We start from the raw sequence: 14,532 nt of genomic DNA, 5'->3' as shown, positions 1-14,532 counted from the left end.
CCGGAGTACGTGTGTTCGCTCAGCGAATGAAAGATGCTATAATGAGCGCTCATGACTCCATTATAGCTTCCCGCGTCTCAAGCACCACGACCGCAAACCGTAAGCAAATAGACTCGCCCTTTGTCAAAGGAGACTTAGTGTACTTATCGACGGGAAACCTATCTCTGCCCAAGGGACGAGCGCGTAAGCTCGCACCCAAGTACATAGGGCCTTACAGGATATTAAACGACTACAAGAACAATTCGTTCCTCTTGGACCTTCCTGCGCTTCTCAAACAACGTGGACTTCACCCAGCTTTCCACGCCAGTCTACTTCGTCCTCACGTACCTAACGACGATCGCCGGTTCCCCGGTCGTCAGATCAACCAGGTCTCCGACATCGGACACCTTGAAGAGTGGTCCGTCAAGAGAATTGTAGACCACCAAGGAGCTGGCACTGACGCCCTCTTTGAGGTCGAATACTCTACCGGTGACAGGGTATGGTCCCCCTACCACCAAGTATCTCGGCTCGAAGCTCTCACACAGTATTTCGAGGCGCTCGGCGTCCCAGGCATCTCTCACTTGCCGAGGAAAATTTCGACTTCATCAAGCACTATCCCCGTTTGTACCGTTGATACGCCCCCTACGACCCGGGACTCAGTATTCGGAATTGTTGACCGAATGATAGCTGAGTTAGCCAGTACGCATTCTCTAAGCGAACTTGATCCTGCATATTTAATGAGATGGCAAGGCAAGACTTGTCCCCACCCACTGCCTCTTCATCTCTCCATGCATCCCAGGTCCCTAACTCCCTCTGAAGTCGACATGCTCGTTGACGAGCCACCGATCAGGACAGAGCCTGGAGAGCATGCCAATTCTCCCAGACCGTCACGGTCTGGTCGAGGACATCCTGGACGTTACCACAGAGGTAGGGGAGGGCATAATCGTCCTCCCCATCAGCGCGAGCATGACTCTGACGCCCTCGGCGCATTTACGCGCTTCTTTCGTGCTGAGGCACAGGCCAGTAAGCGCCCTCAAAGAGTTAATTCTCGCTCCACCGCTTACCTTGCCCATCGTCCCTTAGAGGAGCTGGCCACCCGAAAGGAATCGCACGCGTTCGACCAGCTCGTTCGTGCCAAACGTGCTGAACGCTCTCGCGACAACGGCCGGTACTACCCTCGTAATCGTAATCTCTCGTTGGACCATCGTCGTCCTTCTCGAAGGCCCTCTTCCCCTGAAAGAGTACCTCGAAGCCCATATCGTGCTCAATCCCAGCCTAACCATCGTCCAACTCGTCCTAAACTTTATCCCGACGCCCATCCTGTCCTCAGGACCGCTGCACAAGTCATTGCAGAAGTGACGAGGAACGCTGACACTATCCTTGCACCAACCCCTGCTCCAGCTACTTCCCCCATCGACCCAGGCCCTGATGTTGAAGAAATTATCGCTGCCGCTGAGCAACTTGACCTTGAACAGACTGGTCATCTTGATGGTGTCACTACCGAGGATGTCTTCAGTAGATTTCTTCTCGCTAGTAATTTAATCGTCAACGTACTAACCCTAGTACTATTATCAGCTGCCTTTGCGTCCTTGGGGCCAGCGCGCGATGACTAACGGAACTCACATCACCTGAAGAAAGGTCCCCTCGTTTAGGGGACCTGGAGGGCGTATGTAACGCTCGTCAAAAAGTCATCATCTGATCATTGATGATGACAACCAATTTTAACACCCATCACTCTCTTTAGATACACATTTACCTTCGTTCCTTCGTATTCCATAGTATTCTTACCCTACAGTATATAAACCGACGTATATCTACTGGTAGGGTAGTTGATCTTTCACCCCCCCCCCCGAATATAACTTTAGTTCGGACAGTTATCTCGTTCGAGCCTCTAAGTTTATTCAACACTATCGACTCTACCGTGTGAACGTTCTACGAACGCCACAGAACCCGGCAATTATGAAAGTCCCTTGATCATCATCCAGTCAACTTTGTTCGCTCGGATGTGGGACAAGTCGATCAACGACTCCGACGTGGCCACATCAACATTTGTGGTCGTCTCGGGCTATTATTCCCAAGTTGCGCCATTCAATATTGATTATCCGAGACTTCTAGACATGTCTGTCTAAGTTACTACTTAGTGGATCTCCTGAGGCTGACATTTCTCCCGACGAGATAAGGCAAGAACTTTGATTGAACAAAGTTAGGGAAGATCGGGCATAACCAACCAAATACCATCCTTACTGACATCATGATGGCAATAGGGTATAGCCTAGGAGTTTCGCGTGTCCGAGTCCGTGGCAGCCTTTCAGTGGTAGTACTAGGCCGCACCCAGAGCCATTATAAAAAGGGTCAAGGGTTTTCTATCTTAATGCCCAACTCAACCGCCCCACTGGCTATCGCACTCCTTTCTACTAGTAGAACATCCGAGTCTTCAGTACGACTCTGAACGAACAGAAACTCTGTAGCTCGTCACTTGCTAGCAAATCCGAGTCACCCATGACCTCTGATGGCGACGGCGAAGTTGCCGTTCGGCGCCCCGTGCCTTCAAACGCGCGCAGATATACTCTGCTTTTGATCTTCTGCATTACACAGTTTTTATATACGCTCACCAACTCGGCATTATTTTCCGCTATCCCTTCCCTTGTCCGGAAGTTTGGCCTCACCCAAAGCCAATCAGTTTGGATCATCAGTGCATACCAGTTGACTTTTGCATCCTTTCTCCTTATGGTGAGTCCCAGGCCTGCCTTCATAGCTGACGAAAGGATTTTTACCATATCTACAGAGCGGAAAAATCAGCGACATCTATAACCCTAGTCAGTCTTCCAGAAGTTACCTTTTCAAGCGTCGGATTAACTTTTAATGAAGAATACACCTTCATAACCGGTAAATTCATCTTAGGGGTAATCTGTATCGGCATCGGTTTCGTCTCCGACGGTATCTTATTCCTTGCACTGAGAGCCCTAAGTGGAATCGGTTGCGTTCCTTCGCTGCCGTCACGAACTCGAAGGCTCACTAAATCATCGTAGCCGCATCGCTCACCATACCATCGGCTCTAGCTCTGCTCGTCGGACTTTTTCCTGAGCCTAGGCATCAAGCAGTGGCTATTGCAGCGTTTGGAGCTTGGGGGGCGATTGGCATCGGTCAGCGACCTTCTACTTCCTAAAGTGGTCTAGGTACTCACGATGAATATTTCAGTGTTGGGTTTAATTTCTGGTGCCTTTTTCGTCGAATATGTCAGCTGGAGCTGGGTATTCTGGTTTGTGTCGGCGGTGATCATACCGACCACATTCATTTCTGCGGTACTTATACCTTCACAAACAAAAAATAAGGTTCCAAAGAGCGGTTTCACCAAATTCAGGAGTCTTGATGTTATTGGAATATCAATTCTTACGGGTCAGTCACGATTTTAGATCGTCTGTTTACACCATACTGAGCACGTGGCCAGTTGCTGTCATACTCTTTATATTTGCCGTGACGACAGGGTCTATGATAGGCTGGAGATCAGTTACCACACTAGCACCTCTGATCTTCTCCATCGCCACGACTGTTGCATTCTTTTACTGGGAGGCCTTCCAGCCGATTGAATGCGCAGCCGTGTATGTCTGCTCGATTGTTCAAGGTTTCTCTGATTTAGACTGATTCGTAGACCGCCTTCGACATGGTTTATTCCGAATTTCTCTGTTCTGTTCGGAACGGCTCTCCTACCATATTTTTGGTGGGCAAATATATTCACCACCTACGTGTCCCTGTGGCAAGATATTTATCGATGGAGCGCCATGTCCTCTGCTGTCCACATGTGAGTAAAGACCGTGTGCTTGAGTGTAGTGATCTGACGACGCTAACGTTCTTTCAGGCTTCCAATAGGCATCATCGCCTTTGTCTTCAGTTTTGCCAGTAGGGTGAAGGGGCTCAGCACCATGAATGCCAAGTGGCTGATACTTGGCGGAGTCCTGATGATGATGACGGCACTGGTGTTGTTTGCATTTGCAGACAAACCTGAAAAGTACTGGCCATTGGTATTCCCAGGCTTCGTCATCGGTTCTGCCGGTGCAATGCTAACCAACATCTCCGCAAAGTACGTCTCAACCTTATTCTCACACAGCATCGCGATATTCCGAGCCACGCCGCCCTCTATGGCAGGCACCGTAGGCGCCATGTTCAACTGCGGTCTGCAACTCGGCTCTGCCGTCGGATTGGCTGCCGTGTGTACCATCCAGACGAGCGTGCAAACTGGGAATGGGGGCCCTTCGAATTATGATGGCCAGTCTGCTGGGTTTTGGTTCATGCTCTCTTGCATCTCTGTTGCTGCGCTGGCTGTCTTGGTCTTCTACCACACCGACACGGCTCGGGGTCGTGTCGAGGAAACAAGTGTCCATGCTGGAAGCGAAGAGAATATTGCGAAAGGGGATGCGAGGGAGAAGTGAAGGTGGATGTAACGAAGACACCGCGAATTGAATTGTGTGCTTCCCGTTCTAGAGGCAACAGGAGGGCACAAAGTCTTGAGGACGAATTATGTTCTTCGGGTTGTGCGCGTTGATGCGGAATGTTGACAAGGCTTGAAGGAATTGAGACTCGCAGTGCTCTATTTACCTATTATCTCGGTATTTTCGTTAATGTGGCTGGCAGTAGTGGTAGCCTGAGTCAGAGTAATTTATGCGGACGAGGAGATGGACGATGCTACGCTACGAACATGCGGAGTCCTGCCAGTGACTATTTGTTGAGCACGACTGAGGTACTCCGAGAGCGCGGCCCGTGCCCTTGGAACCCCTGGACAGAGGGGTCGAAATACGGAGTCCCTGCATTTTAAATTTGCATTCAACGGGCAGTTCGCATTCGGTCATCATGGTTCGTTCTAACCTGTTATAGTTGGATGACTTTATGACATCGGTACTGACCACACATTATCTAAAATACCCCTCCCAAATACAGGACATTAGTCCCCTATACTTATAAAAAGACGGTCGTTCCTTCTGAATCTGGAAAAGCGCTACGATGGATGGTGCTTCGGACGAGGGCATGGGATGGATATATCTGAACATACAAGTACACGCTGAATCGTAATAGAGTTCAGACTAAAAATGAGGAGAGAGAGAATACTGGACATGTGCAAGTAGGGTGTGGATGTGAATAAGAAAAAAGAGCATGTTGTGTCCAAAGGTAGATAGGGGGAGAGCTGGTAGCACATGATTCAGCTTGTTTCGATAGTGGAGAAAAGGAATGTACGTGCCAAAGATGATCAACACTTGATCAATAACCGCGGCCGTAACCTGCTGGATTGCCATTTCCACCTTGCTGACCATAACCTTGCTGGGTACTGTACCCAGTGGGAGCAAAACCGCCTCCATACGCCGGAGCTTGTGAATTACATCAAAAATGGAAAATATACATTGTAAAGTAGTCTCACCTGGGTAGCCTCCTCCATAACCACCTTGACCGTACCCACCTTGGCTTCCAGCATAACCGCCCTGACCTCCATAGGCGGGTTGTTGACCATAACCGCCACCACCTGAAAACATGTTCAAGACGCTTGCTAAGTTTGCAAACTTGCTACGAACCAGAGTAGCCGCCTGCGCCACCATAACCACCACCAAATCCTGCGCCGCCTGCGCCAGCACCACCTGTTCCGGAGCTACGGGGATTAGCAAGGTTTACTTTTATCCTCCTGCCATCAAGCTCCTGCTCATTCATGTTGGCAATAGCATGGTTTGCTTCCTCAGTGGTCCCGTAGGTGACAAAGCCAAAACCCCGGGAACGACCAGTGTCACGGTCACGCATGACAATAGACTGAACGGATCAACTCAATCAAAAAGGACGACTGGGTAAGATAACTCGCGCACGTCAAGCACTGGTCCATAACTGCTGAAAGCCTATATTGTGCAAAGGTCCCAAGACCGAAAACGGGTAAGAACATGCAACTCGAGAACAATTTCAGACGAAGATGACATAGCGAAGCAGCCCGGAGTCAAGAGCCCGCTGGTCACAATCGTACATAACTGACATTGCGCAACGTGTCATCAGTGGTGTTCCAACTCAAATTTCTATATGAAGAAAGAAAGAATTTTAGGTATCAGTTTCGCTTCTCTCCGCCTGGGAGACGGGAGAAGCGCTTGCAAAACAAGTTCAGACAACAGACTGACCCAACGTAGATTTTTGCACTTGATTGTGACATAGTGAAGGAGATCACTGGTAATACAATAGAGTCTCGAAAACTGTTACACGAGAACTGAACGAAACGGAGACCTGGAACGGAACGTGGAGGTTCGAAAGAGAGTTTGAGTGAAAAGGATTTATCGACGATCACCCTTATATTCAAGCCCCTTTATTTCAAACTCCGGTCTGAACTTTAATGACTTTGCTCTAGACTAATTTCCAATTTAGGTTTGTATTGATCGAGTTACCTCCGCGTTCCACCACAAAGAGTCATTTTATGCTTGGCAGGTTGGCAAAGACGGCGAACTCATCATCAATGCGATCTAGGCTTAGCACAAGACGGAGATGCTCATATCAGCTTGAATTCTCTATCAGACACGAACCTGACACGGAGAGCTCCTCGTTAACGCTCGGGTATATCCGAGTAGAAGGATTTCTGCGGCGTTGAAAAGGACTTGGCAGCGTTATCAGTGCAAGGAGTATATTTATCGGCAGCAATATCCGGTGTACCGGCTAACGACGGGTGGTCCGTTCAGTAATAAAAATTTGAGGGTTGAGTTGGATTTCAAATCGTCGCCATTCGTTAACCACCTCCGCGTATCGTGTCACACAATAGTTTTGAATGTCTTGGATTCACATAGGAGCTACGCCCCATAATATTAATCACATGGTCTGCGTGCCGGTGTCGCTTTGTTTGCCGGCAGGAGCCCTGTCCACGGCATCTACCGCTGTGACCATAACTCCTAAACGTTCTCGCAAATTTCGTATTCCTGAATGGACTCCTTGAAGTGCCTGCTGATCAATACTGTATTGCAGGTCAATGCTCCAAGTGCATTCCTACCTTCGGCAGCGGTGCCACTGCGTCAAAAACGCGCTTGGTGTTCTTCATTACTTACAAGCGCTGTGGCAGAGCCAAGCACGACCTGATTTGAAAATGCCAACGACAAGAACAATTGTCTGGCCTGCGAGCACGCGACACATGGAACACGAAAACCCGACGCTTTGGTAAGTGCGCTAATAATCTGTCACGATCAAACTCAAATCGTTCAAATCAGGGGAAAATTCATTACGCTAGATCGGCATCCCCCGTACATAGTCACAAACACTCGGATTCCCACGACAAGCTTACCCCCGCGCCTTGTACCAGCTATATCACCGGTGCACCGTCTGGGCACGGTCCAGATGTTGAATCCAGAGATTGTAAACTCGTTGATTCCATCACATTGCGCCAGACAACCCGAATAATCAGCATCTCGATCCACGTGAGGGACCTTCAATTCATTCAACACAACGCGGCGGAACACCTGGAAGTAGCTACTGATTTATGTATAGAACTTCGAGCGAGTCCACGCGCTGCTGTCCTGACAACAACAAAAGCGTTATCAGGCCATCCAATTCTATTGCTCGTCCCATCTAGTTCCGGATATCTGATAGATAGATAAGTGCGGCATACAGCAAGTCAAGGACCTCCGTATACTAAAAGGGTCAGTCACCCCGTAAAGCTTCAAGTCGGCGTCATCTTGAATGCGTTTTCATTTCCATGTCCATATAAAATCCCGGACGGACCTTTTTGCAAGATAAGCATGCTGAAGTTAACTTTGGCTTCACGTATCAGTGCGTAATGACACCTGTACAGAGATACAGACTTGTGAGAATCAGTCAGTTTCCGTCATCTTTTACTCTCGTTCGACGAAACGATTTGAAGGCCTGCACTCGTAAGCTTGCTTTTTTTCATCGCACGAGTTGCGACCCTCTGTCGCATTCGTCTCCTTTATTCCTGAATCCCACGGTAGTGCAGGGAGGAGGGTTTTGTCTGCAACAAACGTGCCGTTCTCTACCAAATCGTGCGTGAGTGCCTGCGGGGAAACCCGTAAAGTCCATTCGATAGCATGCCTAGTCACTTGTTATAGGATCGTAATACTAGTATTTCCAGTCGAAAAATTCCAGTGCTACAAGTAGATTGCATCGATAAACAAGATCGAATGACTTCCAGAACCAAACCCTCTCTGGCATCTTCTGGGCTTCGTAATTGTCTGGATTGTCTGCGGGGAAATCCGTAAAGTCCGTTCGAAGGCATGCCTAATCACTTGCTTTCGCAACTGACGAAAGGTATACCGACGCAAATAGCGCAACACTAGTATCTCCAGTCGAAAAATAAGTGGGCTGTATTGATAAACAAGATCGAATGACTTCCAGAATATGGGCGATACAACTTTGCGCCGTCCATAATGCAACTAAAGTGTCGGATGAGCACATCACTATCCCCTCTGCTTCTCATCTGACTATAAACGCCGCATAAATTCCTGACAAACTCGTGAATAGTTTGTACTACTCACCTGAGCGGACATTAGAGTCAGGATCATGCGATGGCCCGTGAATGAGTGTGCATATACATGCTGCAGGCCAGGCGTTTCAAGTCGGAGGACTGGACGTCCCAAAATCGAAATATCCTCGCACAACATTTGACTATCTATCCAAAACAAAGTACCTCCCGGTACATTTGGTTGCGAATAGATAGTCCAATGGTTGTGATAATGCGTCTTGGCCTTGCTGAAGGTGTCGACAAGAGTTATCCTAGTGCGTTTGGATTTGGATTTCCGACGCACGAAGACCAGTGGAGATAAAACAGAATGCGACTTAACTCTGAAAAGAATTTGCCCGAAATCGGATGCGCTATTTAGGCTGGGAATGAATCGATAGTCGACAGTATTATAAGGCTTCCCTTGATATGGCAAGCCTGTTCGGGTAGACCAGGACGATGCTAAGTGCGTGAGTTAAGTTTAACAGAGGGCGTCAGTTTACGACGTAGGAGAGCGCTAACAACTTTGACAGTAATTAGCGGCTAGCTACGAAGTGACGTCAGCATTATAAGGCTTTCCTTGATGTGGAAAGCCTGTTGGGGTAAACCCAGACGATGCTAAGTGTGTAAGTTGAGTTAGAAAGCGTCGGTCTACGACGTAAGAGAGTGGTAAAAACCTTAACAAGAATGAAAGACTAACTACAAAGTGAAGCCAAAGCCAGAGCGTCGCGAGGTAGGCCGTGTCCTTTGCCATCCGCCTCCTAAGATAAGGGTCTTCATTAGGGCGAGAGGGAAGCTAGAAGCGCTAGTGGCAGCGGTTTCGGACCTGCGAAACTTAGTGTTAGGGGGCTACCCCTACCGCGCCGTTCTTCTCGTTCTGTTTGGGGGTCAGGAGAATACCATCGAGCCTTTATACAAACCAGTGGGAGTAAATGGTCCGTGCACGACTGCAACCAAGTATATACCTGATCAGCTGTATTCTCATGAACCTACCGGCGGTGGTTTACAGGTTGGACTACTGGGGAAACAGGAAGCTTCATCTCCCAGGTTCGGCCAGCCTTTAGCATGAGCCGAACCCCAAACCCACTTAGTCACAATTATCATCCGTGTACGGCCGTTTCCGAACCGTACTCTTGCAGAGACGAAACTGGACTATAACGTCCTGTTCTAAATCAGCGCGCCCGAACGACTTTCATTGAAGTCGATGTTACATCTTGGAAGAAACCAGTTGAATAAGGTACTCACTCACCAACTTTCCTGCAGCTCTTGTTGCGCACTGTATGCGTACGGGAGAACCGGCCCCCGACTGGCATCAGCAAGATTGACACAAAGGCTTCTTGGTCACACACCAAGTGGCACCCCGAGTAAGACCCCGAAAACTTTCTCACCAACAGCGCCCAAAGGCGCCAACGACGCCCAACGGCGCCCAAGCTCAACCAAAAAACCACCTGTTCCTTCCAAGTAATTCCAAAACTCCTTCCTTAAAAATTAAAAAATCAGAAAAATGGCCACCACAAGACGTAGCATGAGTATCGGTTCCAAAACGCCAATCTCCAGGAACACTTCTCCAACTATGCCAGGCGGACCTTCCATAAAAAGAACAACTAGATCCGCGATAACCACACTGACCTCGACAGAAATAGAAGCGCTACCTAGCACAGTCTCTGACTTTGCTAGTGCGCACAAATACCTAACAAAAAAGAGCCTCTGCATCGAAACTGAACCGTATACCCTAACTCACCTGACCTCAATCCTCCTACAGATAACTCAGATCTCCGGCTCTACACCACTACCAGTCATCACTGCCATTCGAGCAGCCGTCTTCCTCCTCAAACAACACGTAGCAGACGAGATCACGGCAACGGTAGCCAAACAAGTCACAGAGTCAGTAGCCAAGCAGATCACCGAAGCCGTCACATCGAAACTAGTAGATCATGTGGTAGCAGCCATCGCCCCACAAGTCGCAAAAATACTAACCGCCTCAGAAACTCTCGATGACGCAATCCGAAAGACCAACGAAAATAGAAGCTCCGAAGCGCACCAGGTTCCAGACTCAACAATACTAACCCAACTAACTCCCCAGATAATAGATCATATCACAACAACCCTCGTCCCGCAGATAGAGCGGCAGATCACAACCTCCATCACTCCTCAACTCGACCGACTTGCCTCAACAACCGAAACCCTCAATTACTCCATAGCAGAAACCACCAAACTCCAACACCAGATAGGCGAAAGAATAGATCTAGACAGAGACATCAATGCAGCTGCAGAACGGATCACCAATGCCACGGACACTCTAAGCAGCTCCATCGACGATTGTAGTAACACGTTCGATCTCCTCTCACCATCGCTGGATGCCACCCAAGATCGCATCAACACACTCTCAACGCAACTCAACTCCCACCTCACCAATTTCCCTCCGCCTAACCCACCAGAACCAACTGCATCCACCTTCAGCGAAATCATATCGGCGTACACCCCAGGACACACCAAACGGCCGATAACATCACGCGGTTGCCCTCAAAACGTAAACGTCTACACCCCAGTAGTAGCAAGCACGCCGTTAGCCCAAATCCCACCCATAGACGAAGCCTTAGCCAGATCAGCCATTCGTGCACGCCAAATCCTACTGGACCCTATCCTAGACAACTCCGTATTTCCTCCCGGAATCAGTCACGAAGACACAATCAGCAAAATCCGAGCCGCACTCAAGACGTCACTATCACCATCCACCAACAACCCCCAAGCCGGCATCAAGGCACTACTCCAACTCCGCAATGGAGGACTCATAATCGAACTGGACAGCGAACACACAGCGAACAAACTCAAAGATCCCGCCACCCGAAAAACGTTTCTTCAGGCCCTGAACAACGCAGTCCTATTCAAAGACAGAACCTATACACTGGTAGTACAATACATTCCCGTTAACCTACTGATTGAGCGCCCAGGTCTCCTCCGGCTAATCGAGAAGAAGAACCACCTAGAAGACGAAGCCCTCATATCCATGCGCTGGATCAAACCCCCCCACAAAAGACCCCCTGGCCAACAGATGGCCTTCGCCCTACTCCAGACCAGCAACGCCGAAACTGCCAACAAGCTCATCAAAGATGGTGTCTACATCGACAAACATCTCGTCCGAGTCAAGAAGGACAAGAAAGAACCTACCCGCTGTGCAAAATGCCAACGCTATGGCCACATAGCTCGCAACTGCAACTCAAGTAAAGACATCTGCGGAACATGCGCGGAGAACCACCGCACATCTGATTGCAATGCCTACCGCACCTTTAGATGCGCCAACTGCCGCAACGACGATCACGCAGGATGGAGTAGAACATGCCCTGAGTTCAGAAGACGATGCGAGGAAATCAACGCCAAACACCCTGAAAACTCCCTCCCATACTTCCCCACCAGCGATCAATGGACACACGCTACGCTACCACCCAAGGCACCTCCCTACGAAAGAAAGACAGCAGAACCAGCCCAACACTCAGAAGATGCTCCACCACCACCGGCACCTCGCCTACGTCAAACCACACTCACCTCCATCGCCATACCCAGAACCCAACCACCCACCACCAACACTCAACCTCTGACCCCAATGCCTGCAAACAGATACGATATCCTCCCAATCGACAGACTTGACTCCGATGCTGACATTGACGCCAACAACCAGCTCACAGCCACCAACCCCCAAACATCGCCACCTCAACCACCTACTCCGACTTCGTCTCTCTCTTTGTCGCCCACGATAACACACACACCTCTCTGGTACCCCCCATCAACAGCACCATCCTCACCAACATCAGCAGTAACGACCCCTCCTCCACACGTAGACCATGTCTGAACAACCGGAACCAACACCCGCCCGCTTACGCATCTGGCAACAGAACCTCAACAATTCTCGCGCAGCACAAGAATCAATTCTCAATGGTCCGACAGCCAAAAAGTGGGATATTCTAGCCCTCCAGGAAGCTTGCGAAGACCGACTACGCAACACCAAGTCCAATCGACAATGGCACACACTCTACCCGACGCAACACTACACCCACCCAGAACAAAAAACCCGTGCTGTTATGCTCGTTAGCACATCTCTGAACACAAACGATTGGAAGCAGCTTCCCTTTCCCTCCTCGGACGTCGTCGTCATTCAACTATCCACCCCCTTCGGAAATTGTACCATATTCAACATTTACAACGACGGAAAGAAACAAGACACCATTCACGCTCTCGAAACCTTCCTAACAGCTAACATTGCCAACATTCGCCCATCCGCAGAAGACCACATGATATGGCTTGGGGACTTCAACCGCCACCATCCACTTTGGGAGGAAGAACGAAATGAACATCTTATCAACCTTAACGCAGCGCAACCCCTCATGGAACTCTTAGCCGACTACGGAATGAACCAGCCACTACCCAAAGGTGAACCGACCCTTCAATCATCAAGCAGCGGAAATTGGACACGGCCCGACAACGTGTTTTGTACGGATCACTCAATGGACATATTCATCAAATGCGGAACTAACCCAGCGCTACGAGGCCCGAAAACTGACCATGTTCCTATCTTAAGTATTCTCGAGCTAACCATCCCTAGAACCAACTTCGAACCCACCCGCAACTTTCGCGACACTGACTGGGACAACTTCAAGACACTCCTCAACACACGACTCGATACCAGGCCTGCCCCCTCACCCCTAGTCACCGACGAAGAATTCCAAACAGCAGCCCGCAACCTAGCACTGACTCTCGAAGAAGTCATCTCTGAAGCGGTACCTCTATCCAAGCCAAACCCCCATTCGAAGCGATGGTGGACACGTGAACTCACCATCCTGCGCCGACAAGTCAACAAAGCCAGCCACACTGCTTACAAAATGAGAGGTTTACCCTTGCACCCATGCCATAATGAATTCAAGCGCCTACGCAACGACTACGCTGAAGAAATATTCAGATCCAAAAAGCAACACTGGGTAGACTGGTTAGAGGAAGTATCAGGTAACGAAATTTGGACCGCAAACAAATACATCACCTCCACGCCCTCCGACGGGAGCAAGACTCGAATCCCCACCCTCTCAATATGCCAACAAGACGGGACCATCGTTGACGCGACCAGCAACGCAGAAAAGAGTGTGGCTCTAGCTAAGTCGTTCTTCCCATCTCGACCCGACACATCATCCGTCCTGACAGACTTCGAGTACCCAGACCCAATCGCATCTATGACACCCATCACCCCCGACGAGATCAAACGCAACATCCGGAAGCTCAGTCCCTACAAAGCGCCAGGACCCGATGGAATATGCAACATTGTCTTCAAGCAATGCGCCGACATCCTGGTCCCATTCCTCCTCCCGCTATTCAACGCAACCATCAACCTTCAAACCTATTATCAGCCCTGGCGACAATTCACGACGGTAGTTCTCCGAAAACCCGGCAAACCAGACTACACCATTACGAAAGCCTACCGACCCATAGCACTCCTCAACACCACCTGCAAACTTCTAACGGCAGTCATCGCAGACCAAATGACATTCTATCTCGAACGATATCAACTACTCCCAAGTACCCACTTCGGGGGCAGACCCGGTAGGTCAACTACAGACTCTCTTCACCTGCTCGAGGAAACTGTCAAGAATGCATGGCGTACACGTAAGGTAGCATCCGTGCTCTTTCTAGACATCGAAGGCGCATTCCCGAATGCTGTAACGGACCGGCTACTACATAACATGAAAACTCGACGACTCCCTCACGCCATGATCAATTTCACGCAGCAAGTCCTCATGGGACGGCAAACACGACTTCAATTCGATGATTTCAAATCTGAATGGTTTCCGGTAACTAATGGCATCGGCCAAGGAGACCCTCTTTCAATGATACTCTATATCATCTATAATGCTGACCTAATAGATGTGGCCAAAGGCCACGGCAAGAACGAATCCACCCTCGCCTTCGTCGACGACACAGCCTTCATCGCTGTGGGCTCATCCTTCCACGAAACCCACCGCATCTTGAAAAAGATGCTCGAACGAAGAGGAGGTGGATATGACTGGTCACGTGATCACAACTCTAAATTCGAAACAAGTAAATTTGCGCTAATCGACTTT

At 49.4% G+C, this 14,532-nt stretch overlaps 4 protein-coding genes across 4 annotated transcripts; 3 read left to right on the top strand and 1 right to left on the bottom strand.

Moving 5' to 3' along the window:
- The first annotated feature begins 2,472 nt into the window (after positions 1–2,472).
- On the top strand, positions 2,473–4,688 carry HD556DRAFT_1287488 (MFS general substrate transporter). The gene is made up of 8 exons (XM_041299350.1): positions 2,473–2,709; positions 2,765–2,795; positions 2,848–2,955; positions 3,009–3,122; positions 3,178–3,375; positions 3,428–3,578; positions 3,629–3,778; positions 3,836–4,688. Exons 1-8 carry the CDS (start codon positions 2,479–2,481, stop codon positions 4,404–4,406), a joined length of 1,554 nt encoding a protein of 517 aa, XP_041164065.1. The 5' UTR covers positions 2,473–2,478; the 3' UTR covers positions 4,407–4,688.
- Positions 4,689–5,000: 312 nt separating this feature from the next.
- On the bottom strand, positions 5,001–6,253 carry HD556DRAFT_70649 (uncharacterized protein). Its single transcript, XM_041311361.1, has 7 exons — positions 6,120–6,253; positions 5,981–6,020; positions 5,820–5,849; positions 5,538–5,766; positions 5,387–5,488; positions 5,210–5,321; positions 5,001–5,155 (listed from the first exon to the last, which is right to left on the bottom strand). Exons 1-6 carry the CDS (start codon positions 6,149–6,151, stop codon positions 5,230–5,232), a joined length of 525 nt encoding a protein of 174 aa, XP_041164064.1. The 5' UTR covers positions 6,152–6,253; the 3' UTR covers positions 5,001–5,155; positions 5,210–5,229.
- A 4,933-nt stretch (positions 6,254–11,186) lies between these two features.
- HD556DRAFT_1212846 (uncharacterized protein) lies at positions 11,187–11,489 on the top strand (the record flags this gene model as incomplete). Its single annotated transcript, XM_041296600.1, has 1 exon — positions 11,187–11,489. A coding segment is annotated over one exon (303 nt), but the record flags the coding sequence as incomplete, so codon positions are not given.
- Positions 11,490–12,360: 871 nt separating this feature from the next.
- On the top strand, positions 12,361–12,666 carry HD556DRAFT_1216341 (uncharacterized protein; the record flags this gene model as incomplete). The annotated part of the gene is made up of 1 exon (XM_041296694.1): positions 12,361–12,666. A coding segment is annotated over one exon (306 nt), but the record flags the coding sequence as incomplete, so codon positions are not given.
- Between the last annotated feature and the right edge of the window lie 1,866 nt (positions 12,667–14,532).

The sequence above is a fragment of the Suillus plorans genome, assembly GCF_016647745.1.
Source record: "Suillus plorans strain S12 chromosome Unknown HD556scaffold_10, whole genome shotgun sequence".
NCBI classification, from domain to species: domain Eukaryota; kingdom Fungi; phylum Basidiomycota; class Agaricomycetes; order Boletales; family Suillaceae; genus Suillus; species Suillus plorans.
Note: the sequence above shows the minus strand (reverse complement) of the source record. Positions and strands in the feature narration are given on the sequence as shown.